Source organism: Streptopelia decaocto, assembly GCF_964273445.1.
Source record: "Streptopelia decaocto genome assembly, chromosome: 2".
NCBI lineage: Eukaryota > Metazoa > Chordata > Aves > Columbiformes > Columbidae > Streptopelia > Streptopelia decaocto.
In genome coordinates this window covers 27,250,935-27,275,788 of record NC_138655.1, presented here as the reverse complement: position 1 = coordinate 27,275,788, position 24,854 = coordinate 27,250,935, and the positions used below count along the sequence as shown (strand labels likewise).

Below are 24,854 nucleotides of genomic sequence, written 5' to 3'. Positions count from 1 at the left end.
GCAGAACTGCTCTGTCAGGAAGCCCAAGTCGGGGGTGTCTTCTACAGTCACACTCTGTGAATGTGGCAGGTGGGACCCTGCCCTCCAACAAGAGGGTTGTAAGCTCTTGGAAGACAACCATTTGAAAAGCTGATTAGTTTTCCCCACACCTTCCAATACCCAGCAGTATTTTGTGCACTCCCCACTTCTTTGTAGCAATTCCTAACACATTTTTCAGCTTTTTCACTCCAAGGAGAAATGCTGCTGATGTTTCAGAGCAGTGTTCTTTCTTACAATAAGAGCTTTTCTCTGCATTGTAATAGCTCATTGAGAGCCTTTTAAAATGTACATGTAAAAATGTCTTTTTACATGTACAGGTGGAAAATAGAAACATAGGACTACACATACTATTTTGCACTTGTTACCATTAGATTTCATATGCAATTTTAACACCTACTCAGTAGTGTAACTGTTTCAAGTATCTGTAATCATCTTTAATTTTACTGCACTGAATATCTTGTGTCATTAGGTTATTATTCACCTTCTTTACAATACTTGTCCTCCTTCGCAGCACCTTGAAGCCACCTGGTCTTGATGATGTGCTGCTACTCTTCAAAACCAAAACTTTAGAAATACTCTGCACTAGTCCCAACCCAAACTGGTATGTACATATAATGATGAAGCCCAAAAGCCCAAACAGAGCTCAGCCCTGCCTGTGTTGCTGCCACACTGACCAGCTACAGAATTCACTGCTGTATGTGCAAAGCTTTGCTGGTCCTTATGTTCAGCTCCCACACGTTGAGTTAACATGGTTGGTAGAGGTTCCTTGATACTGTCTGTGCAGTATGCTATATGAGGAGCTGTTGAGGGAACTGGGGCTGATTAGCCTTGAGAAAAGGAGGCTGAGGGGAGACCTTATTGCTCTTTACAACTACTTGAAAGGAGGTTGTAGCATGGAGGGTGTTTGTCTCTTCTCCCAAGTAGCAAATGATAAGACAAGAGGAGATGGCCTCAAGTTGCACCAGGGGAGGTTTAGATTTGATATTGGGAAAAATTCTTCATGGAAAGGGTTGTCAGGCATTGGAATGGGTTGCCCAGGGAAGGGCAGGTGGAGGTGTTTAAAAGGCATTTAGATGAGATTCTTAGGGACACGGTTTAGTGCTACAGTTAAGTTATGGTTGGACTTGATGATCCTGAGGGTCTCTTCCAACTGAAATGATTCTATGATTCTATGACTCTATGTTATATCCTGCATCAACTTAATGGGAAAGTATAATAAATAAAGATATGATTTTACCAAGATAACAAATATAGTGGCCTTTCTCATTCAGACTCTGGCACCTAATGGCAGAGGATGCTCACCAGTATTATTCCAGTCATGGTTAATTGTAAGTGCATCTGTTGTAGACGAGGAGTGTAGGAGCCTGTGCTGGGTGAGCACTGAGATGCAGGGGGCAGAGGTGATGATCACAAGAAGTAGAGCACTTCGCAGCAGCACAGCTGAACTGTGTGCTGCACCAGGGCAATGGTATGAATGAAGAGGGCTCTGGAAATAATTGAAGTACTCTTATCTCCAGTGCAGAGTATGAAAAGCCTTCCTGTGTTGTAATGGAAATGTAGGCAAGAAACCAGAAAATGTCACAAGCTTATTCAGTCAAGTGTACTTCACTTTGTTTTTCCATAAGCAAGTGTGTGTATGTGTAGCTACAACACACAGAAGAATTGGTATGAGCAGTAAGTTGGCATAGGAGAATCCTCACTGCAGAAGTGCTAATCAAATTCTGTGAGATTGTGAAAATGAATGAGAAAAATCTGTTATAAAAGCCACGTTAACTTTACATTTCCCATCACACTTACTCAAAATGTAAGATGTGTGTAATCTTTCTTTGCAAAGGAACTAGATTTTCCAGTCACAGAAGAAATGTTCAAGAAAGAAATGTCTTTCATGCATACTGCATGCTTTATGATTGCCCATTACTGATTTATGTGCCGTTACTGTGAATTTGTGGGAAATGCCAAGTAGGACGTAACTATCAAGTCAGACCAATAGTAATACAGGAACCATTAAAAAAGAAAACATTTTGTTTCATGATCCAACATGCAGCCTCTACAGAATTAAAACAAAAGGCTGAAGCTGGCTTAGCAGGGGGATATATGAGTAATATGAAGGTACTCTCCAGCTATAAGAGGGGGCAAATGTCTGATGACAGAGTTCCTCAGCATCAGAAAAACGGTTTGGTGCCCCAAATCAGAAACAGGACAAATTCAAGTTCAAATTTCAGAGTGCAAGTAATTACAGATTCTTGAAAACATGTGTTCTGGTTTTTAGGCTACAGTTTGTTAACACTGCCCTAACAGAAGAAAAAATTTTAAGATGACAGAGGCCCTGATTAAAGAATGTGGCACTCAACGTCCCTGCAAAACAATTCTGTTGCCAAAATGTTCCTTGATATATCGTAATGTACGTAAGCACAGACTTGCAGGCAGCTGGAATTGTGCAATCTTTTCAGTCAGACATAGAGAATTCTCAGGGATAAGTAACTGTCCTTCACAGATAAAAATAAAGAAACTTGGAGGCTGTTTGTTCATAATACTTGTCATATACCTGCTTTGAATAGTATTTTTAAATAGCACAGCCTCTTCTGTGTAAACATTAACTGTAGACCTGCCTCAATCTTCCACAGAAAGCATGTTTTCACAAGATGTTACTTTAAAAGGAAGAAATAGGAGGAGCACTGACTTATGAGGAAAATATTTGGGTTGCTTTTTTATTACTGTGGGTTACAGTATGGAGCGTGCAACATGATGCAACTTTCCCGCTTGTTTTCCAGTTGGATTACTGAGCCTGATTTGAGGGATATCTGTGTTTGAACTGAATCATTTCACTTTTTTGTGTGGATCAGTAGCCCATTCTGATGGGCTGTTACCTGGTTCCTTAGCTCAGTCCAGTGACTTAAGATAATTTGCCTCCTGCATCAACTCCTGCCAGATGCCCTTGGCATCTGTAGACTGACATCTGTCAGTCTACAGTCTACAAGTTTTTACCTTACTATTGGCCTTGTCATTCATGGAAGACAAAAATCCCAGGTTAGTGCTCTTGCAATCATTAACTTCGTGCTCTGCCCACAATACCTTATTTTCTGCATGTTTACCTGTTTGCGTAGATATCGTGCTGTATATCAGACTGGCTTTCCAAAAGTACTTTATAGACAGGGCAACATATTGTTTCAGAAGACAAAGCCGAATACATTCGGTAAGTAATTCTTCCTTTGCTTATTTTTAATGTTAGTTATTTTTTTTAAAGCTTATTTAATTAAAATAAGACCTTTACACCAGACCAGCCTGCTTTGTGTACCACACATCATGTTATAAGTTATTAGAAAAGCCACAGATATATAATTCTCTGGTCAAGAACAATAACCAAGTTGATAAATATTTAACAATGAGTAGATTAAATTTGAAAGAAAGTATATATTTTTTTAAAAGTAAATAGGCATACATTAGATTGTTTGAAACAAAATAATACCTATAATTTTCAGTTAGCTACCACTCTTTTCTAGTTTCCCTATTCTGAATATCTTTCTTGTTTGGCAAGTTATACCACAAGACTGAACTATTTGTGTACAGTGTTAATAAAACGTCTCATTGTGGCTTTCTAAATAAACAAGTAGGAACTGGACTGCATTTGTTTCACATTAACATCTGGAAAAGTGGTGTTCTTGGTTTCAGTGCCACGTAGATGAAGGATTGTTTTTTTTCTCAGTCTTCCTTTTGTCTTCTTTCTATCTCAGCTTTCTAAGGAATAGAGAGCAGCTGTTATTTAAGCTGCCTGCTTCTGCCTGCTAATGACCTCAGTTGAGATTGTTTGGAGAAACTACATTCCAGAGAGTCTGGGACCTTCTTTCTTGAAAGCTCTCATTGATTTTATTATTCATGCTACTGTAATAAAAATAGCAGCTATAGACAAGGATAAACTGGGAGTGAGAGAAGAGGCTATTCATATTGGTGTTAACTTACCCATCCTGTTAAAACAGATGTGTGCTTATTTACAGCATCAGCTAGAGAGTCACTATTCAATTACAGTAGGCTTTCTGCTAGAGGAAGCAAGCATATCACCTACCCTCTGGTAAGCTGCCACCTCCTTTTTTAATGCCTTTCTTAGATTTGGACTACAGTAGCTTCTCTCTCAAATAGCCTCTGTGATTTGCTTTGGGGTGGGAATGGAGTACTGGGGGTGGAGCAAGTCCCTCCCACAGGAAAAGCAGCTTCTGACAACAGTAATGCAATTGGAGTGTATGAAGCATTAATTCATTAAATATTTTTGTAAACACAAAACTTAAAAAACAAAAGGAAATATCCTCATTTCCTACTGAGTGGGATAAGTTTTCTTCAGAGGATGTCAAAGTGGATTTTGTTGTTGTTTGTTTGTTTTTTAATTATTGCTAAGGGTGGTTTATGTTATGCTGTTCCTTCATAATGCATAATCTTGTTTTGTTTGCTCAGTTCCCTGTCTTACTGGAAAATGTTCAACAGCATAATCTGCCGTGAATACTCCCTTTAAGACCTGTTGATGCTCATGCTCAACAACAGTGTTTTGAAGTTTGATCTACACATTTTTGGTCATGTAGAAAACTGCTGGGTCATCTGATTTGATGTTCCAACATCTATTAATATAGATGTATATGGTTGGGCTTTTTTATTTTTTGGTCAATCTGCTGCATGCAGGAAAAAATCACCCAGAGTGTACGTGGAGAAAATGAGAGGTTGCTCATGACTTTTAAAATGGTTTTCTACACAAATATTGATTTCTAATACAAACATAATTAAAATATGCTAGATTTTGGTTTAAATGCCATCCTTAATGTCATTAATTTTCTAACTGAAGCTAGACAATATTGGGGTTTTATCAGTTGTATTGCCTGGTTTGACTTTGCTAGGTTCATTAATGGTATAGCAGACTTCGATTATTGAAAAATTATGTGGCAGTAGACAACAATCACCTAGAGAAAAAGACAGAAAATTATCTGAAATATTAGATGGTAAGTTTGATGTCTAGCATGTTCCCACATCTTTGATAGGAGATCGCTTTCTAAATGGCCTCAGTCTCCAAGGGACTCTGCTGAATTTAACAATATGTGGTCCCTGAGAGAGATTCTCTGTTTATTTACTAGTATTCCTTGAATTAAAAGCTGAGAATTTCAAAATGTCCTGACAAATGGAGGCCGCTTGGTCCCTCTGAAAGTCTATGGAGCAGTTTGTAAGATGTCACACTCTAACAACCCCGACCAAGACTTGCTTAATCATTTGGCAAAAGTTAATTACCTTCTCAAGAGTAGGCAATTCACTCATGAGGCTGTAGATCCCTGAAGGATGGGAAGTGCCTGAGAAAATCCTGCCCTGCCAAACCAGTCCTGCACTAATTCATGGAAGACTGCTCTTTGATTTCAGCTCTGGCTTTCAGCTACTATTAAGCTGTCCCGTCTCCCTTCACTTCTCTCTATGACTTCTGGCAATGGCTTGACTAAAAAATGAACTACTGAGAATTACCCACTTATGGTGTTACTGTTTTCTCTAACTTCTCAGATGTCAGTCTACAAGTTCCTTTCTGTTGTTCTTTCTGGGAGGTAAACATAATTTTGCAAAGGATTTAGGGCCATTGTGCTCTCAAGGCATTCTGCTTTTTATCTGAAGGGAAAATTTTCCCTAATTTGTTGAGGGATTGCCCAAGGAAGAGCAAGACCTGCATGAAAATGGGGATCTGAAGTTCTGTGGTGGAGATCACTTGCTGACACAAGGCACAGGATAGTGTTTGCAGCTGTTTCGTTTAGCCTGCTGAAGCCTCGGGGGCGCATCAGCATGTAGATACCTGTCTGGATCTCTGATTTCCAGAGAGCAACAACTCTTTGTGCTTGTCACAGTCCAGGGGGGCCAAGAGATCAGGGACCTTCTTTCAACATCATGAAGCTTTTATGTCTTGCTCTTCAGATTTCACACACAAAAGCTACTAAAATACCTGTACTGATATTTTTGATGCCATAAAGTTTTATTATTGCAGTAGGGTTAGCCTTTAAGTACTCAATCATGCTGAAGCAGAATGCCAGAATGAAAAGAAGCTCCCTTTCTTAATTACTGCATAAATTAAATCTTTCCATTCTCAGGAATTCACTCTGACTTCCTCCATGCTAGGGGATTCAGAGTAAGGATTTGTTACCTATTATACAGGTTTTTCCAACTGAAAATGGCCAGCCCCCTGTAAGAAGGCAACTGGTTCTTGCAGATTTTCAGCCGATATAAATTGGAGTAACTTTACTACAATGGAGTTACACATCTTGATTATGGAAACTGAATCACTCATCCTTTGGTTCTCAGGCTGTACCTATTTGTGGACTGGTTCAGAGTCTGGTTAAAAGTTTTGCTAATGTGACATCTCTCAAAGTACAGAAGTTTGAACTGTTTCTTCTTCTAATTGTTTTTCTTTCAAAATGGTTTCATCCACAGTCATTTATTTATGAAAGAAATATTTCCCAACACAGCTCTGGTTACACATTTTTAGAGATCTGGAATAACCTTTTGTTAGCACAAGAGAGAAGAAAAAATATGCCAAACATAGTGTTACTTATGAAAATAATTTAATCTTTACCTTTGTGCTCTCATGAAAGCTACAGATTGTAAAAGTTCTACTAGACTCAAGTAGCATTGCCAGTTTAAATACTCTAATTCCCTTTAGCTACTGGGTCATCGACACTAGGCATCGAAGTTCAGGTTTGATAGTATGTGCGCAAGTTGTCTCTACTAGTGACAACCTACCAGTTGCATTATGTGTCTTACTTTACAGGAAAATAACTTCTTTATCAGTGAGACTTCATTCCAGGAGAACTGATAGCCATTGGTTTTGATCACTGCTTACATAGCTCCACATTCACATCACCTTGGGAACAGCTTCATTTTAGATTCTTGCTCCCTTTGAGCTGTAAGCACTTAAAATTTGTACATTTTGGCTCAGAACCAGTGCTCTGAATGACCCATATTTAAAAATAAAAATTAAAAAAAAAAATCCCACATCAGACACAAAAAGCACAAGGTGATTTTAAACCAGGTCTGCTACCAAAGTAGTATTAATACAGAGTTCTGCCCAAATTTCTGGCATGCTGCTGTCCTGATGGGCTCCTGGACAGCTATGATCACAGGAGGGGGTTTCTGCCAACATTTCTCATAGCCATGGAAGGCAGAAACAGAGCCAGGAGGTTCTGGAAGTATCAGCTGGTATTTCAGTGAGGGCAGTGGGGGCGGTTTCTTTTCCCTCCTTTCTTTCACACAGGCAGAAAATATGTGTTAATAGTAGGAAACTGGGAATGTTTATCGGGAGTTTTTAGGAAGATAAACAACTGGTGTATTGGATGCCTGAAAGTCCTCCCACAGACCAAGGTGATGTTTTTTTTATTTGTAAAGGGACAAAGTGAGAAGTAAGAGGAGTCACTTGTGTGTGAAGAGGAGGTCAACAAAAGATGGGAGACTGAGCAGTCACACTTGAACACACATTGCAAGAATTAAACTTTACTCCAGTGCTCCCACAGTGCTCCTGCAGTTAGATGAAGTGCCATTGGTGTGAGAAAAGCATTTAACCTGTAAAGAAAGTTTGATACCTTTTAATCTTTAATCCTCATCAGGCTTCCTTAGTTATTTGATCAACTAGGAAACTGAGTTGTACCAAAAAAGCTGGAAAAGAACACATATAATTATAAGTTGTTAAGGGCTGCTAAAAGAGACACACTTTACAAAGGAAAGCAAAACTTTTGGGAAGTCTGTGGCAGGCAGGTTGGTTGTTTTAAACTGGCTATTGACCCATGTTTTAACAACATAAATTTGTGATCAGGTGTTTTTGGCCAGTGTCCCGTGGAGGAGCTTTGTTCTACTCAGAGAACTTCACTTTAGCTCAGACCAATTTGAGGAAGTTTTCTTTGGAAGTGATTTAGAGTGTGTGTGGAGAGGGGAAAGGAAGGAGAAATTAATTTCTTTTGAGACTGGCACCAAAAAAAAGTAATTGTTTTAAGTAGGCATCGTAATGAGTCAGCAGGACCCGAGAACTGAGACAGTCGCTGCAGTCCTGGCTGTTATGCTTCCCTTCCGCATCCCTGAGGACCTCAGCCCCAGAGGGGTGTGATGTGTGTACAAGACTGATTTACTGACACAGCTATACAGTTACATCATTTTCCCCAGTTTCCAGCATACTTGGATTGTGCCTCGTGAGCACCATAGCAGGAAGCTTTTACAGAAGTGTTTTGTTGGACCCCCTTGTACAAAAGTGTTCCTGGACCGGGGTGTTCAGACCTCAATCCCTGTGCATGCTGGTGGCTTCTGCCCAGAAGTCAAGTGACGTTAGTAACTAAACAAGCTTCATTATTCACTGCAGCAGCAATCTCATCTCTAAGAACAGCTAAAGTTCTTTTCTTTGTCTTTACATTAATATTAGCCTCCTGAGGCTGGAGTTTTTTGGTATGATTTTCTCTCTTTTCTCTTGTGTTCCTCCGCATATCATTTTAGATGATGTGATTTGGTGAAACAAATAATAATAAAGCCAAGCTCTCCCTGGGATGAGAGCAAAATTTAGAGAGACGTATAACTGTGGGGGACACTCCAGTTGTATTAGAACATGTTTCCAGGGGCATGGTGTCTCTTTTGTCCTTAAGATGACTTCAATAACATAACATAGAATTACAATTCAAGATAGATAATAAAAGTGAAATAAGAGTTCACGAAAGGTTCAGGATATATAAACAAAGAGAGTGGCCTCACATCCATTAAAAAGGGAGGGAAAAATGAAAGTTCAGAAAGTCCACTAGTATGTGGATCCTAGACTGCAAGATAAAAACAAAACAATTGTTCTTTGCACCATTTATGCCTTGTATACTAATTATCTTATCCAAGTCTCTGATGCCATGTGTGTTACAAAAGGTGGTCTCTCCTCTTGTTTTCAGGTAATGATAGTTGAAGATGCCAGCTTCGTGGAGAAAATGCTTTAATAAAAAATCCAGAACTAAGAATGGAAAAGCTGAAATGGACAACATGGCAGACACAAGTGAAAAAATGCAGATGAAAAAAGAAATCACATTACTAAATGGAGTTTCTTTAATTGTAGGGAACATGATTGGCTCAGGGATATTTGTATCACCCAGAGGTGTTTTAATGTACAGTGGTTCTTATGGACTCTCCTTAGTCATCTGGGCACTCGGTGGGATGTTTTCACTGTTTGGAGCTTTGTGTTATGCTGAGTTGGGAACAACCATCGTTAAATCTGGAGCCAGTTATGCCTATATCCTGGAAGCATTTGGTGCCTTTGTGGCCTTCATCAGATTGTGGTCTTCCTTGCTAATTATTGAACCAACAACTCAGGCAGTGATAGCAATCACGTTTGCTAACTATATTGTTCAACCAATTTTTCCTCATTGTGAGCCACCGTATGATGCAGTCAGGTTGATTGCAGCTGCTTGTATTTGTAAGTAAAGTTATGATTTCTAGAAGTCAAGAATTACAATTGTAGGTTTCCAGGGAGATTTTTCTGAATTTCTCTTACTTCGCCTTCTGTAAAAATAATTTTTGCCTCTCTAAAACACATTCTTGGGAACTAATAATCTTTTATTCAGGTGGATTTTATTTGGAGCTGAGTTTATTAGAGGAGAGAGGAGAATTACAACAATTTGGCTGGGGGAAACTATGACTGATTATTAAAGATACATTTATCTCTGTGAATCATTGGCCTAATTCACAGCTAACTTTTGGTCCATGCCCTCTCTCCCCATTTCTTGCAAATTGTAGAAGATGAAGAACAAACATCTAAACATTTATATGGAATTAGAAATACTCTGCTTAATATGAGTATTGTCTCTAGAAAAACTGTGTAGTGTAATCAGTCATTCTGCAGACTTGACCTGGTCATGAATGTATGTCTTAAGTGAACACACAAATAAGTATTACAAATCTGTCCTCTAGTAGATGGACAAATAGCTCTAAGTTTCAAATAGCACTTTATAGCATCACAAGTGACTCCAGAATGTTCAGGATCAAAAGCTTCAGTCAATACTTTATAATTTCCAAGACACAGACCTATAATTCTGACAGTTATTGGTATATACTACTGTACTTAAAAAAAAAAAAAATTGTTAATTTCTACTAAGCAGATTTTTTTAAACTATAGAGCATAAAAATCTTACTTCAATATATATACCACACTTACTAGAGCAATGTTTATAGAAGTCATTATTTACAGACAGGTTTAAAATTATATTCAAACCTGACACTAGACATGAACAATCATTCAGTAACCTTTTGGGTTTTTTTAATACCAGAATAAAAACAAAAATCTATCTCCATTGCACAACATTGGTATATTAATAGGAAATAGTGTGGGCAAATCAGGTCCCATTTCTGTAAATAGGTTTATTATTAATTTGACAGCTGACAGAACACTGTCAAATTTGCAGTCACTTATGGTAATAAAGGCAAGAAATTCTGTGAGCATCTGTGGTTAGACGCTAATTTCCTTACTATATAGAAAGGTTTCTAAATGGTTTTCATTTTAAGCATTACAAAGCCATTTTTCTTTCTTTCAAAACCGAAGTGTAGATTATAGGCAGGTCAAAGAAACAGAAGGCAAGACCAACAAGTCTGGCAGAGAAGAAATAGCCCATTCTGATCCATGCTTGAGAGCGCTCTGGACCACCCATGCCGCATTTGGCCCGCTGTTGTTTCCACCAGTTGGGCTTCACACCTGATTCCAATGAGTAGCCTGTCCTTTCCTCATCTACCTCGGTTTTGAATTATGGAGCCGTAAGAGAGATACACTGCCCATGATGCCATGTGTGTGTGTGTGCTAGAGCAAGAGGAGGTAGGTACGCAGCTCAGCTCCTGGTAGACTTGCCGAGCCGAGCAGCAGGGCTCGTCACAGAACTTCATCCCCTCAATGGGGTTTAACTTCTGCAGCAAAACTGAATGCAAATCATGTGGCAAAAAGAGGAAAGGAGAATTAATTAATCCCACCCACTCTCTGCAAGCTCACTAATTTGTTATTTCTCTTAGATTCTATCAAAACTGAAGCTTGAGACAACTCTGTAAGCAAGTACTTCTGTAATCTTCAGACTTTGGCTCAAAGTGTGAATGGCACAGCTCCTAAACCATGGGCCCAGAGGAACAGCATGCTGGCCTGGCTCAATTCAGTGTCTTGTAAACCGCACTCAAACATTTTGGTGCAGAATCTGTCCTTACTCTGTATGTAGACTAGAGCTCAAATTAGCAGGGAGAACTTCAGGAAGAACTTCAGCGCAAATAAAAGATTGAGAAACCTTACCTTCTGAAAGTGAGAAACTCTACTAGCTTTAATAAAATCTAAATATTATTTAAAAGGATCAGGAGCTAGTCCTGAAATTCAAAATCTGATGTGTTTTGTCTTACCTACTGTCATGAAAACAGTATCTTCCAAAAACTATGGTATAACTTTTAAATCACGTATTTTGTTTCAATAAATCTAGGGGGTCTTGAAATAGTGAAATTTGATGTCTTGAAAGAGGGGTGATATCTGGAAGGATATATTTGAAATTTGCTTTATGTGATATGAAATATCGGTGTTCTTCTCATGCAGCATTTGTCCTTCTTTTTCTCTACAGGTTCCTTAACATTTATTAATTGTGTTAATGTAAAGTGGGGAACCCGTGTACAAGATATTTTCACATATGCAAAACTTCTGGCTCTTATCTTGGTGATAGCTGTTGGTCTTTACAAAATTGGTAAAGGTAAGAATATTTTTCATTTACTTGAATTCTTAAAAATTAACACTATATAAGTTTCAAAATCCGTGCCGGAAGATCAGACTCCTTAAGACTTATATATGAAATGTTATTTATTTTGGAAAAAGAACTGTATGCCGTAGGAAGAGGGATTTTAGGGCTTGATAAGCAGTAGAGGTTTAATTATTCTTCTACTCTTAGTGTGGCAAAGCAACACACACCACTCATTGTTAAAGGCTAAAGTTGATAGTTGACAGGACAGCATAACAGAAATTGCTGGACGTGTCCTTCGCATCCCTCCTCACCCACTGCTCTCCAGAGAGCCACCACAGCAGCCTGTGAGGGGAGAGGGTTGGGGGGAGGAACTCTTGTCCTTTCCTTCAGTGGTGACAGGACATGCTTGTTCCTAGAAACAAGGCCGAAGACTAATAGTGCAGTCTGGTGAATCACTGTGGTTTCATAATGTTTATAAATATATAAAGGGTGAGTGCCATGGGGATGGAGCCAGGCTCTTCTCGGTGGCAAACAATGATAGGACAAGGGGTAATGGGATCAAGCTGGAACACAAGAGGTTCCACTTAAATTTGAGAAAAAACTTCTTCTCAGTAAGGGTGACAGAGCACTGGAACAGGCTGCCCAGGGAAGTGGTGGAGTCTCCTTCTCTGGAGACATTCAAAACCCGCCTGGACATGTTCCTGTGCGACCTCACCTAGGTGTTCCTGCTCCAGCAGGGGGATTGGACTAGATGATCTTTTGAGGTCCCTTCCAATCCCAAACATACTGTGATACTGTGATACTGTGATAAGACATCACAGGACAGATGAGCCACCTTGTATCAGCAGTAACAGGACTAAACTGAATACATTGAAGAGCTGGAGACCAGTTTATTCTGGTGCTACCTATGGTTTTTGCATATGACAATAGATTTGATTTTGTTAATTTGGGTCTCTGATACAGTGAAGTCTCTTCCAACTCTAGCTCTGTTGCTTAGTTACTAAGGTTTCTTCATTTTCCCTTCCCATGAAATTCTTAAATAGCCATTGTATCTTTATTCAACTAAAATAAAGATGGTTTTCCATCTTCAATTTGGGAATTGTCTTTTTCTCCTGCTGAAACTGGCTTATAACACCTAATGAGCATGTTGCTTTTCCATGTTTGCTGGCCTTCTCCTTTCTTTAGCTGCAGCTGCATCAGCTCTTACTCTGTAAAGCTACACCAGACTTTACAAAAGTTTTTTTGTTTAGCCACTATCTGTGCACATCGTTTGTCACTGGTTTGTTCAAGTTTAAAGAAACCTAAACAAGTAAACCCAGTCCTAAGGGCGGGAATGAGAAGATGCACAAGAAAAGCATGGTTACATGAGTGAGTAGTCTCTCTTATAAAACAAGATGCTGCAGTTTTAAAAAGGTGTGAGTCCATTATTTCACCCCTATAGCAGCTTTATCCTGTTCCCACAGTCACAAATTTACCCATGCTTTAAATCGTCACCTTCAAACCTCCCAGCTGGTCACTGGCAGGCAGCTAAAATGATGCATTTTGGGCCAGGGGTTGTTCCCTCTGCGGTATGTAACCCAACTGGGTCCTTAGCGCTGCTCCGTGGGGTCAGAGAGGGTGAAGGCAGAGAGGAAAAAGTATTGTGAGGAACACAAAATGCTGAGGGCTTTTACTGGTAGCAAAGCTCTCATCTCTGCTTTGTTTAAGCAGAACCAAGCACTTAAATACAGAAAGGATTGAGAAAGGATTGGGAAGAGGAATGATGTAGACTTCTGGAGCAAACTGTTATTGGGTCAATGCACTCCCTTAAACTCAGCAGCTGTTTTAATAAAATGAACAGTTACTATATTTTAGCCCTGCTGTATTCCTTCTGATGTGCTCAGATACACCTCTTGTTTTAAAACACTGTGAATGTATCTGATTTCTAATATGAGCTGTCTTCAGGTTTTTGTTTTTAAGAAAAAAAAAATAGCTTTTCTTGGCCCATTTGGATTTTTCTTTTTATTTTTCTTCCAACTATTTTCTTCCTTAAAGTGTGTGGTGTACATCTTGTAGCTTCACCTTCCTCAGTTTGAATAGTCTCCTGGTAGTTACTGCTCTTCAAAGACTGAATTGGTTTTGTGGTATCTATAAACTCCTTAGTTTAACCACAGAGTGAAATTGTTTCATTTTACAACAAAGACCTTACTTTCTTCCCTAATAGAGGTTTCAGTATGTTTCTGCCTTCCTTAATACTTGACCCACTTGCATTTATATTGGATAGTTCACTTTCCTTCTGCAAACTCAGTAAGGCCTTTCTTCCCCTTTCCAGAACTGCAGTGAAAGCTTACGTAGTTTCATTAACATTTCACCTATTTTGCAACATTCTGCAGGTTGTCATCTCAACCGACTGAGCTAAACTAGAGGAGTATTTTGAAAGGAAAGATTTTCAAGTCTCCTCTTAATTTCAGGGAACACCTTTTTGAGGCAGAGCATTGCACTGAGGACCATATCTCTAGGAGTTCCCCCTCCAGTGGTCACTAATTCATCCAATTAAAATGAAAGCACAGATGTGAGGAAGAAATATGAGACAGATTCAGGAACTGAAACTGGTTTTCCCAGCTGCATCTGCCTGGCTGACAAGGCATGGCAGGACCTCATTACAGCTCCCTCCTGTGGCAAGCTGGACGGCGATGCTGGGAGACAAGGGTGCTGTAAATTCTGGTAGAATTACACAGGTCACATCCAAATAACAAACATGGGAAAATGTCGTCTGCTGTCTCCCGGTACAACTGTAGCTGTCTGAACGTCTGACTGAAACTTTACTATTTGCCAAGTGAAAATATAAGCTGGGCACTTTCAGAAATAGTAATGTAGTTTGGATGCAGTGGGGTTTCAGTTCCTTTTGGTTAGCCAAGACTTTTAGTGTAGTGTCCTTCTACATCGTAATACTTGAAACATAACAGGCAATTGGTACTTGCTGTTTTTACAGGAGAAACAGAAAACTTGAGAGCTCCATTTGAGGGCTCAGCTACAAACCCAGGGATGATTGCACTGGCTCTCTACTCAGCCCTCTTCTCCTATTCAGGATGGGACACGCTCAACTATGTCACTGAGGAAATGCAGAATCCCGAGAGGTAAATGTGTGCTTTTCCTTTGAATCACTAAAGAATGTCCTGGTAAGACAGGTGATGGCAGGACAAGCTGCTCTGTATTTGTTTCTGAATAGAAATTAGCCAACTATTTTCTCAGCAAAAATCTTCTTTTCCAAAGAGGTAATAAGTGTGAAAACTCTTCCTGATTATCTTCCTCTCTCATTGATTGTATCACACTAATAAATCACTTGTCTGCATATATGTATTTTACACCTTACACTTTAGGCCAGAATTTTTAAAGGAGAAGAACAAACCCATGCTGAAAACAGGAAAAAGTGAGGGTCCATCTAGCCCTCTAAAATTCCGTATTTCTTTTCAGTCACATGGAACAGTTATTTTATTTTCTATCCATAGAGTAAGACTGTGTCAGGTTTATGGCTGGTTTATCGTGTGATCTTCAGCATTACTGTTTATGGGCAAAATGTTTAATTTTCCTAAAGATGAAATGTTAAGTAAAAAATAAAAAAGTCCATAGTGGCACTAGAAATACCATCTCCTCGTCTCCAGAGGGTTGTCCAATCCGTGGGAGTGCTGAGCTCACCTGCTCAGCCTGCTATAGTCCACCTTTTCTTGGGTTATGAGTCAGGAAAAAAATATTACAATCAAGAAAACACCAAAGTGTGCATTTAAATCTCATTGCTTAAATGCTCTCTTAAATTGCTTCATATAAGAGACAGTATACAAAAATGACAAGTATATATGTATGTTTTTTTCTCTAAAACTGGTGGTAGACCCACAAGCAGCAAACTAAGCTGCCTATAGAATTGTTCCACACGTGGCTGTTCCTTATGTTGTAACCCCACGATAACAAAATGACAGATTACAAAAAGTGATGGAGGTATCTATTGACAAACATTTGAATTTGGGAAAAATCTTCTATTCAAATATTTCTTATTTAAAGAACATGAAATAATTTTGGCACTTTCCTTTTGCAGGAATCTACCCATTTCTATTGCAATTTCAATGCCTATTGTGACTATTATTTACTTGCTGACTAATATAGCATACTATGTAGTTTTGGACATGTCAGTTCTCCTCACAAGTGATGCAGTGGCTGTGGTAAGTTGTATAAAATAAGTAAAACAAAAGTTACTGTATGGATGACACTACGGAAGAATCTCAGGTAGCATACTTCTTGGTAAAACAATTGAAATATTCCCATGTCGAATATTTTTTCTTTGTTTTAAACTGTGTTTTCATGTAAGAGTAAGAGTATATTAGAAGGTGCATATAAAGCATGTGTCCAGCAAATCTGTTCTTGTAAAATCCTCATATAAACTCTGTAAAACCTGCTCCTAACAGTACTTCATTGTAGAAGATGCTTTCACCAGGGCCAGACAGAGAAAGAGCTATGGAAAATCTAGGCAGTTTAAGAACCAGAGGTTTTTGCTATCATTCTGATGTACAGTGTGTGATGTTTGCTGCAGGATTACAGCAATATTTTCAACACAGAAATATGCATTGAAATGCTTTTTAAAACCTTATCGCTCTTTTATATACAAGTACAGTTATAACTCATGGATTACTACAGTCAAGATTTGTCAGAATACATTAAAGTCAATACATCTTAATCTGTTACCTCATTGACTTGATCTAGGCTTAGAAATTATACATTAAAAAAACACCTTTTTTTTAATATATATGACATTTTTGTTTCAATACTGATCAGTTTTTCCAAATTCTAATTTCCAAAGTTCTTACTGGTGTCATAGTAAAGCATAGGCTATGATGCTATTTTGAGCTGGTGTGTTTTCATGAGAGTTTCTTAGGATTGTCCACATGCTCAATGTAACAGGCCTCACTACTGTTTTCTTTCTCTGTTACAGGCGTTTGGTAGTGAAACCCTTAGCTATGCCAAGTGGATAATTCCTATAGCAGTGGCCATGTCTTGCTATAGTGGCTTAAACTCATCAATTATTGCAGCATCTAGGTATGAAATATAATATTTATTTTGAATAAATTAAAATTAATAATTTATTATTAATCTACATTATTTACATTCTTTTACATTGTAAAAGTGACATAATTTTTGCCACCTCAGATTGTTTATTTATGATGGAAGGATTGTTATGATCTGGAGTGTCTTCTCATGGTCAGCACCAATTGGTAAACTAAAGCCACTTAAGAAGAGAGCAGCATTTATAATAGAGCAATAAAATAATTAACGATGCTTTTGTCAGAAAGCAACAAGATATTTCTTGGCTCAGTGTCTGGTTGAGTTTTCTAATTCTTTTTTTTCAGGCTTTTTTATGTTGGAGCCAGAGAAGGACACCTCCCTGACAGTCTGAGCTTGATTCATGTAAAGCGTTTCACACCAGTCCCTGCTCTCCTCTTCAATGTGAGTGGCCTTGGGCCTGCCCTGGGACCCAGAGAGTACAACACGTCGCCTCTGCCCAGTGTTTCTCCTGGGCTGGAGAAATCTTCCTCAAATGCCCACAATCTCTAAAACACACTGAGGGGGTTGGTGTTATTTTGTCTGGTGGGACTTTTTTTCAGTGGAAAGAGAATGGCCTGATTCACATTCATATGCCCTCTGAACAAGATTAGTGAGAAGTACAATAGCATTACTTAGAATGACTAAAGACATAACAGCATAAACAGGAGCTGTTAAAGTCTTTATGTGAGTTTTCAGAGTGTCACTGAAGAACAAGACGGCAGGAACATCTCAGACACTGCCACAGGCTGATTTTCTAGGACTAGTTGTAACAGCAGTGATAAAGCACTTAAATTCCTACCATTGGATGCCTATAACCATGTTGAATTTTGCTGCTATCACTGTACAAATTAATCTTGTGACACAAAATTGAGGAACTATAAGGTATAAAATCAGTGCAAATGATTTTAATAAATAACCCATACATCTAATAGGTTAAAATAAGGGAGAGGATATGTACAAACAGAGAAGGTGGAATTATTCAAACACATTTCACTGCTGTTTATTTGAACATGTATTTTATTGAGTGTCTTCATATAGATTATCATACCAGTTCTGTTTGACATAAAATAATTTACTAAAAGTTATGATCTTATTATAAATACTCTTCTCAGAGACATTCTGTTTGCACCAGTAAGATGAGCTATGCTCCCTTAATATGCCACTATTCATGTTTTTCACAGTGGAATTTTTTTCTGCTCGTCTGTTAAAACAGACATTAAATTCCTGGTATTTTAGGTATTTCCATGCAGACATTTCCATTCCAGAGCATACCTGTGTACCACAGAATTTACTCTAATAGTCTCAATGTATGGATGAGCTGTGGGAGCCTTCAACAGTGAAACTACATTAAAAGTTTGCTTTCAGACTGAAGCCAACCAGAAGAACAGATCAAGCTGTTGCCTACAGAAAGCTTCTTACCAGCCTTCTCCACAGCGCAGCTGAGCCTGGGTCTCCTCATCTGCCTTCTTAGGAGGGTTCCTGCTGGTGCTGAAGCACAACTTTACAAAACCTAGACCTCTTCAGACCTGGTCTCCTAAGCCCAGCCACATATGTTGGAAACAGGCTGTTTTATAACTTTACTACCTCTTCATTTTGTAAGGTGTATTTATTTTCACATTTAAAAGTCTTTGTTCTTATTATCTTTAGGGCTTAATGACTATGCTTTATCTCCTTGTGGAAGATGTTTTTCTCCTCATTAATTACTACTGCTTCAACTACTGGCTCTTTGTGGGTCTGTCTATCGCAGGACTAATATATTTGAGATATACTCAGCCACATAGACCACGGCCTATTAAAGTAAGTAAACAAGAGAGTAAACAAGCCCTAAAAAACAGCTAAGGTATGTGTTTATGTGACCCATAATGCCACAGCTGTAACATTAACAGTTATTTTATAGACTGTTTTTTTCAGGCATAGAATTTCCTTTAACATACAAGAAAGGAAATGAAAGAGCAAAAGCCATTTGAGTTTCCAGAAGAGCATCTGTTCTGGTACTTTTGCTGTGAGGTTTAAATGATATTTTTCATTTCTTTTTGCTTTCATTCAATCTTATAACTGTCTTTATGTCAAAATAAATATGGAATAAATAAATATCTGGTGTTCTTGGTCCATCCTGGAACAACCCCCTTTCGTTTTGTTCACAGTGGACCTCTGCTGAGCTAGGATGGGTTCTCCAGGGAAGTTCACACTCTGATCAAAATTATGTGACTTAACAAATTCAGCAAAACCCCTCCAAAGGCCATAAATGCCCAAAATTCTGCTCATGCAGAAGTTCAAAAGCTTGAATAATCAAATATATTTTGATTGTTCCCTCCCACTGTATAGTGGTCATAGATGGTAAAATCCAAGTTTAATGACTGATTGCAGAAGACCGTCCAGCTATCAGTTAGGAGAGGGTGACTGCACAGAAACAAAGCGTGCCTAAAACTTGTTTCTAGTTGTAATCCAGTGATTGTCTGGGAAGCAGGGACGGAAATGCAGACCTTCCCCCAGGCACACAAAACCACGCGCTGGCATCCGTTTCCCTGCACTCTCTTGGCTCCATGGCCTGCATTTCAGCTCTCCAGTGATGCAGTAGAAATTATGAGAAATCCAAGCTAACACCGTATCTAAACATTTATTTCTTGTCACTTTCTCTCCCTAACCTCCTGCATGATTTTTACCAACACATTTTTTTCTGTTTAGGTGCAACACCCAGATTATAAAATATGCAGTTCAAGCAAAGCACCTGCTGCTCGAAAACCTTCCAGCCTTCCAGAGCAGACCAAATTTTCCTGAAGCATGTTCACACTTCATTTCCAAACTCTCCCCCAAAATATGTGGAAGATAAAGATTAAATCTTGCCTTATTGGCAGTTTTACTATGGGCTATACTAGAGCAAGGATTACAGTCAGATTATAGATAATGACTGGTTAATTCCTATCAGCATTTGCCAGTTTAGTCAACATCACAACTCTGCATAAACTTTTTCCTTTTCTGAAATGTAGAAGTTGGTTTTCATCAACTTACATTTTTAAACTTTATAAGAAAAAAGAAGTATTTAAACCAGTAAATTCTCAGGATTTTCAGCTACTATTCAAATGTCAGCTCCTGGACTCTTGAGAAAGCTCATTATGACAACCAGTGAAAAATATTTTAGTGAAAAATAAATCCACAAAGAGGTTATTGCAACTTTCTGTATTTATTGTATTATATTTATTAAGTGCCCAGGCAAAATAGTTTTAACTCAGTCCGTTACTTTTGTAGCATCCACATGCCAATTGAAAATCCAGCTCACTTAGTTCTCAATCTAGTTTACAATTAAAATTTGTAGTTGAAATTAGAGGCAATACCAGCCACTGCTGCTCAGTTTTAAAGTACTGCTTTCAAAGATTGATCTCACGCTAATTGGAAAGGAACTGAGCTTGGCAGGCCTGAAAACAACAAAATGAGCAGCTGCTCAGGTGCGTACCAGATCAGAGGCGCTCAGTGGACTTCACAGAAGCTGGCAAATTGTACTGACTTTAGGCAGCCAAAAGATACAGTACATGGTAGTCATATAGTCAATAGTTGTATTTTTATTATTGACTGTCTAATTTTAATCTGAAAAGCCTGACATTTTTACAGTAGAATATTTACTGCATCTTTTAATAAATGCTGGAATTTTTTTTTGTCTCCACAGCTTAATCTCTTCTTCCCTATAGTATACTGTTTCTGTTCCCTTTTCCTGGTCATTTTTCCTCTCTACAGTGACACACTCAGTTCCATTATTGGCATTGGCATTGCCTTCTCAGGGGTTCCTGCATACTATTTGGGAGTTTATCTGCCAGTTGAAAAACGACCTAAATATCTACAGCAGCTCTCTGGTAAGCAACATCATCTTGTCTTAGTCACTATGCCAAAATCTTGCATGCTTGATCGGAAGAGAGAAAGAATAGTTTTTTCTTGAAATCTTTTTTCTTTATGAAGTTTTACTGTACTGTATATGGCATGTCTGAGATCATTTGCTTCATCACATGGTTCTGAAACAAACCTGTACAAAACAGCCCAATATGTGGATATAATGTGGCCATCTAATATTTGTGGTGTTGAGCCATTTCACTATGTTGATGCAATAAAAGCCATGTATGATTGTGAAGACTACATGCGTGCAGTTTGGTACCCTGAAGGCAGAAATACTGGAACATCATTGCTTCACTGAGTCAGAGGAGTACATGCACTTTCTTAAATTATGAAATAATTAATTACTGGTCAGAAGGTTAGTTTCGATTCCTCAAATTCAGGCAATCTTGAAAAATCAAAATTTAATATTTTTATTCAGTTTGAACTCAGCTATCAGTCTGATAATTCAATGAAAGTGTTGATGAAACTTAGATTAAACAAGACTTTCTGTTTAATTATTGAGCTCCTTTTGCCTTTAGCTGTTTATAACGTGCTTAATCCCATTAAAGTGTTTTAAGTTTTTACTGGTATTTGCGTAGTGGTTTCAAATTAATCAAAATCCATGTATTTGTCTAAGATATATTATAACTTTGTCTCAGCTACACATTTTTGATATGTATTACAGTTACAACAACAAAATACGTTCAGATGCTCTTCTACTGTGCTCTGTCAGATCTGGACATAGACACGGAACATAAAGCAACTAAGGGGAGATAGAGTTGCCTTGACAATGAGGGCTGCACCTGGATCAATTTATATAATCTGACATTCTCCCCATGTGTTCAGTTATACTAAAGCACTAACCACTGTACTATGCATCAGTTTGTTTGTTGATTTGTCTTTGTTTTACAAATAACTTTTTTTAACAGAAATTTTTTTTAAATTCTGTTGATTAATAGTGAGTTATTGTGTGACACTTTGAAACTACAAAGCACTGTATGAACAAAAATTTATTAGTAGTTAAGTGCTAAATATTAGGATAATTGCAAAAGCAAAAATGAAAGTATTAGGTCCGGTCAGAATCCTAAGAAATAAATTGATAAATATAACAAAAGACAGGCCAGATATTTGCAAGATCTAAAACACAAGTTGGGAAATAGAAGCCACAGTGTACTTCTAAAAATATAACTAAATCTTTAGCCAAAGTAAAAAATATACAATCCAAACTGGTAGACATGCTTTGAGTGTAGGATTAGCGTTAGACTATTCTGATGTGTAATTCCCAGCACACATATTTTACCCAAAGTTTTTGGCCACTTAAATTCTGTGAGAAATTCTCATTTTACTATATCCCACATTCATTACACTTTTGCAGAACAAGTATTTTCAACAAACAAACTATACCATTGTAACTGCAGTACTTTTGCTTTCCAGCAGAACACCCTGCCATGGAACACTGTAATGGACTGAGTCATGTTCCAGCAGGTGTAAAATCAGGAAAAACACTTCACCTTTTCATAGTGTCCATTGCTTGTCTAGAAGTATCAAAGTTGTGACCCCATGAATCATACCATTTTTTTTCCACAGTGGAACTTGTTTAAGGAATTCACAAGGAGAAATTAAAAAATATTGACGTTTACCAAATTCTTTGGGCCCCTGCCCAGCCCTTCACACCTCCCCAGCTCCTGCTGGCCTGCTGCAGGTCTCCTGCTGAGCACGCAGAGAGTCTCCAGCACCGCCTACCAGGTCCACGTCACACAGGTGCCTGTTGCACAATACCCAGCACAGGTGCACCCACCAGTGGTGCCACGAAACAAAAGGGCAGTTAAGAACTAGAATCGTTCTCCTGAATATTAAATTTTTCAGTGTGGCACATGGGAATGTGCAACTAGTCCTAATTGTTAGTCTTCTGAACTGGAAGAGACAATAACTGTCGTTTAAAAAAAATAAAAAAGCCATCAGCCTTGCAACCTAGACCATAAAAACAGCTGCTCCAGCTCTACTGTGCTTTGTGGATATGTAGTACTGTTTGTTATCCTCTCTGTCAGGTTGTGCTTCCTTTCTGTAATTATATTTGAATATAATGTACATCGTTTCTAATTTGTGTTTCACCATTCCTATTCAATTAACCCCAATTAAGGTAATTTAATCTTATACAAGTGCCTGTAGTTTCTAGCATTATTGTCTTTTATTGATGTCTGCCCAGAGAAAAAGCAATGGCATGGGGAAGAAGGCAATCATTTAAACCTCTGTTCATTCCCTCCCCACATTGTAAGGTCATTTGCAGGATTGCAATTTTGTGCATCTCCAACACAGTGTTTCCCAATAGTGCTCCTGTGAAACCTTATATTTGCATTCCAATGCCATCTGCTGTGACGGTTTCCTTTCAGTAGGGTTTTCTTTTGATACAAAATATGAACAATAAAAATGCACTGAATTAAAGTAAACATGAAGATATTAGGGGTACTTCTTTTGCTTTTTGAAAGCCACAACCTTAGAGCACTACAATCATCTAAGAATCGCAATCACAAATCACTAAGAGGAAAGAAGACCTGAGGTGTGGTTTAGTTTGCCCAGCTCAGAACATCCCCGTGTGCTCTTCATGTACACATCTGTGCCTCTCTTACAGCACAGCGCCATTTCGATACCGCTCTGCAAGTGTACAGAAAAGTTACATTCTCACCCTTCTATTCTCACCCACTGGTTAACGACAGAGACATGGTACTAGAGTGTATGAGAGCACAAAGAGAGTACAAACCCTACAAGTCAGTACCAAACAAAATGTGACAGTCTTTGTCTCCAGGAGTTTAGAGTCGTGCTCAGTGCTGAGCTGTATGTCACACCAAGACAGCATTGTACCATCCTCTGAAGTTCTTCCTTGCAGGACCAAAGTTTCTAAGCGATTTGAGACACCTGAGGTGACATCTCAAGTGGTAACAGATGGCAGGCACTACAGGTAGTGTAATAAGGGCTACGGACAAAGACTTATTTCCATAGATAATTCAGAACTGAGAAACTTCTTTGTCTGTTTTTTGCCAAAATCTGTTTTTTCATGAATCCATTAATTTTCTGGGCATGGCACACGAGCCTTCATTTTCCTTCTGGACTGAAGGAAAGCAGTAGTCAGAAGTAACATTATAAATGCAAATAACGTTACTGAAATTCTCTATGGACATCAGAATCTCAGAAATGTTAATGTGTTTGTTGATTTTGCACTCCTTACAAATATTATATGTAAATTATTGTCAAATATCTAAACTAAGTCATAGATGCTGAAGTATTTAAATAAATAAACATTTGATCCATGGCAAATGCTGTAGTTGTGTGGTTTTAAAGCATAAAAATAGTACTGTGAATGAAGTTCACCCTACCTTACATCTTGCAAGTTGGTTTGCCGGGAGAGCAATGAGACACTAACTCTTATTTGTGTTCTTTATAACACAACAAAACAAGCATTCTTGGAAGGAAAAATTTCTGATTATTCCAGGTAGGACTCTTTCTCACTGCAGTTATGAGCAATTCTTTACCCAAACACTTTCTTGTTCTAAGAGTAAACACATCTTTTTACATTATTGATGGATGCTCAATTATACAGTCAAACAACAAACACTTTTTCAGAGACAGTCTTGGCATCCAGGCTACGGACCTTGTTATTACATAACAAAATATTAGGAGGAGGCTGTTTGACATGTAATATGTCAGCTGGCATCTCTGCAGTGGAAGGGACCGGGATAGGATAACACTGGAAGCCTCTGGGGTAAAACCTGGGGCAATACAGTACTTGGGAGGTAGTATTAGCTCTTCTTTAGGAATGAAGAAAATACATGATTCTTGATTTTAATGAAGAGTCAGCACTCTTTAAATAACAATGGAAGAAGAGTATTGGCATCAGATTCCATTTCTGTGTCAGCAAAGGAAAACAGAAGTTGGTGTTGATGAGGAAGGACTAATTATCAGCCACAGAAAGCCTGAGGATGTTTGGGTTTTGCATGAGCCTGAAGAGTGGTAAGGGCTGTTGCATGCTGCAGAGGTGAAGAAATGCCTTCACACATGAGGCAGGACAAGGATATCGAAGTGTGAAACAGCCTGACAGACGCACGACCTGACACCGGGTCAGGTCACAGCACTGTTACAGGACAAAGTGCCTTCAGCACGTGTGACTCAAAACTGAAG

General features: G+C 38.5%; 1 protein-coding gene across 1 annotated transcript; it reads left to right on the top strand.

Moving 5' to 3' along the window:
- The first annotated feature begins 615 nt into the window (after positions 1 to 615).
- LOC309436659 (Y+L amino acid transporter 2-like) lies at positions 616 to 23,951 on the top strand. Its single transcript, XM_082046014.1, has 10 exons — positions 616 to 640; positions 8,955 to 9,472; positions 11,637 to 11,762; positions 14,722 to 14,866; positions 15,820 to 15,943; positions 16,711 to 16,814; positions 17,126 to 17,222; positions 18,468 to 18,617; positions 20,482 to 20,665; positions 21,367 to 23,951. Exons 2-10 carry the CDS (start codon positions 8,971 to 8,973, stop codon positions 21,456 to 21,458), a joined length of 1,524 nt encoding a protein of 507 aa, XP_081902140.1. The 5' UTR covers positions 616 to 640; positions 8,955 to 8,970; the 3' UTR covers positions 21,459 to 23,951.
- The last annotated feature ends 903 nt before the right edge of the window (positions 23,952 to 24,854 follow it).

What these genes read in the sequence shown, in the direction of transcription:
- LOC309436659 (XM_082046014.1), top strand. Translation starts at nt 8,971, where the DNA reads ATGCCAGCTTCGTGGAGAAAATGCTTTAATAAAAAATCCAGAACTAAG. An exon ending in TCTTTACAAAATTGGTAAAG is followed by an intron (nt 11,763 to 14,721) that starts GTAAGAATATTT and finishes CTGTTTTTACAG; the next exon opens with GAGAAACAGAAAACTTGAGA. An exon ending in CAAGTGATGCAGTGGCTGTG is followed by an intron (nt 15,944 to 16,710) that starts GTAAGTTGTATA and finishes TCTCTGTTACAG; the next exon opens with GCGTTTGGTAGTGAAACCCT.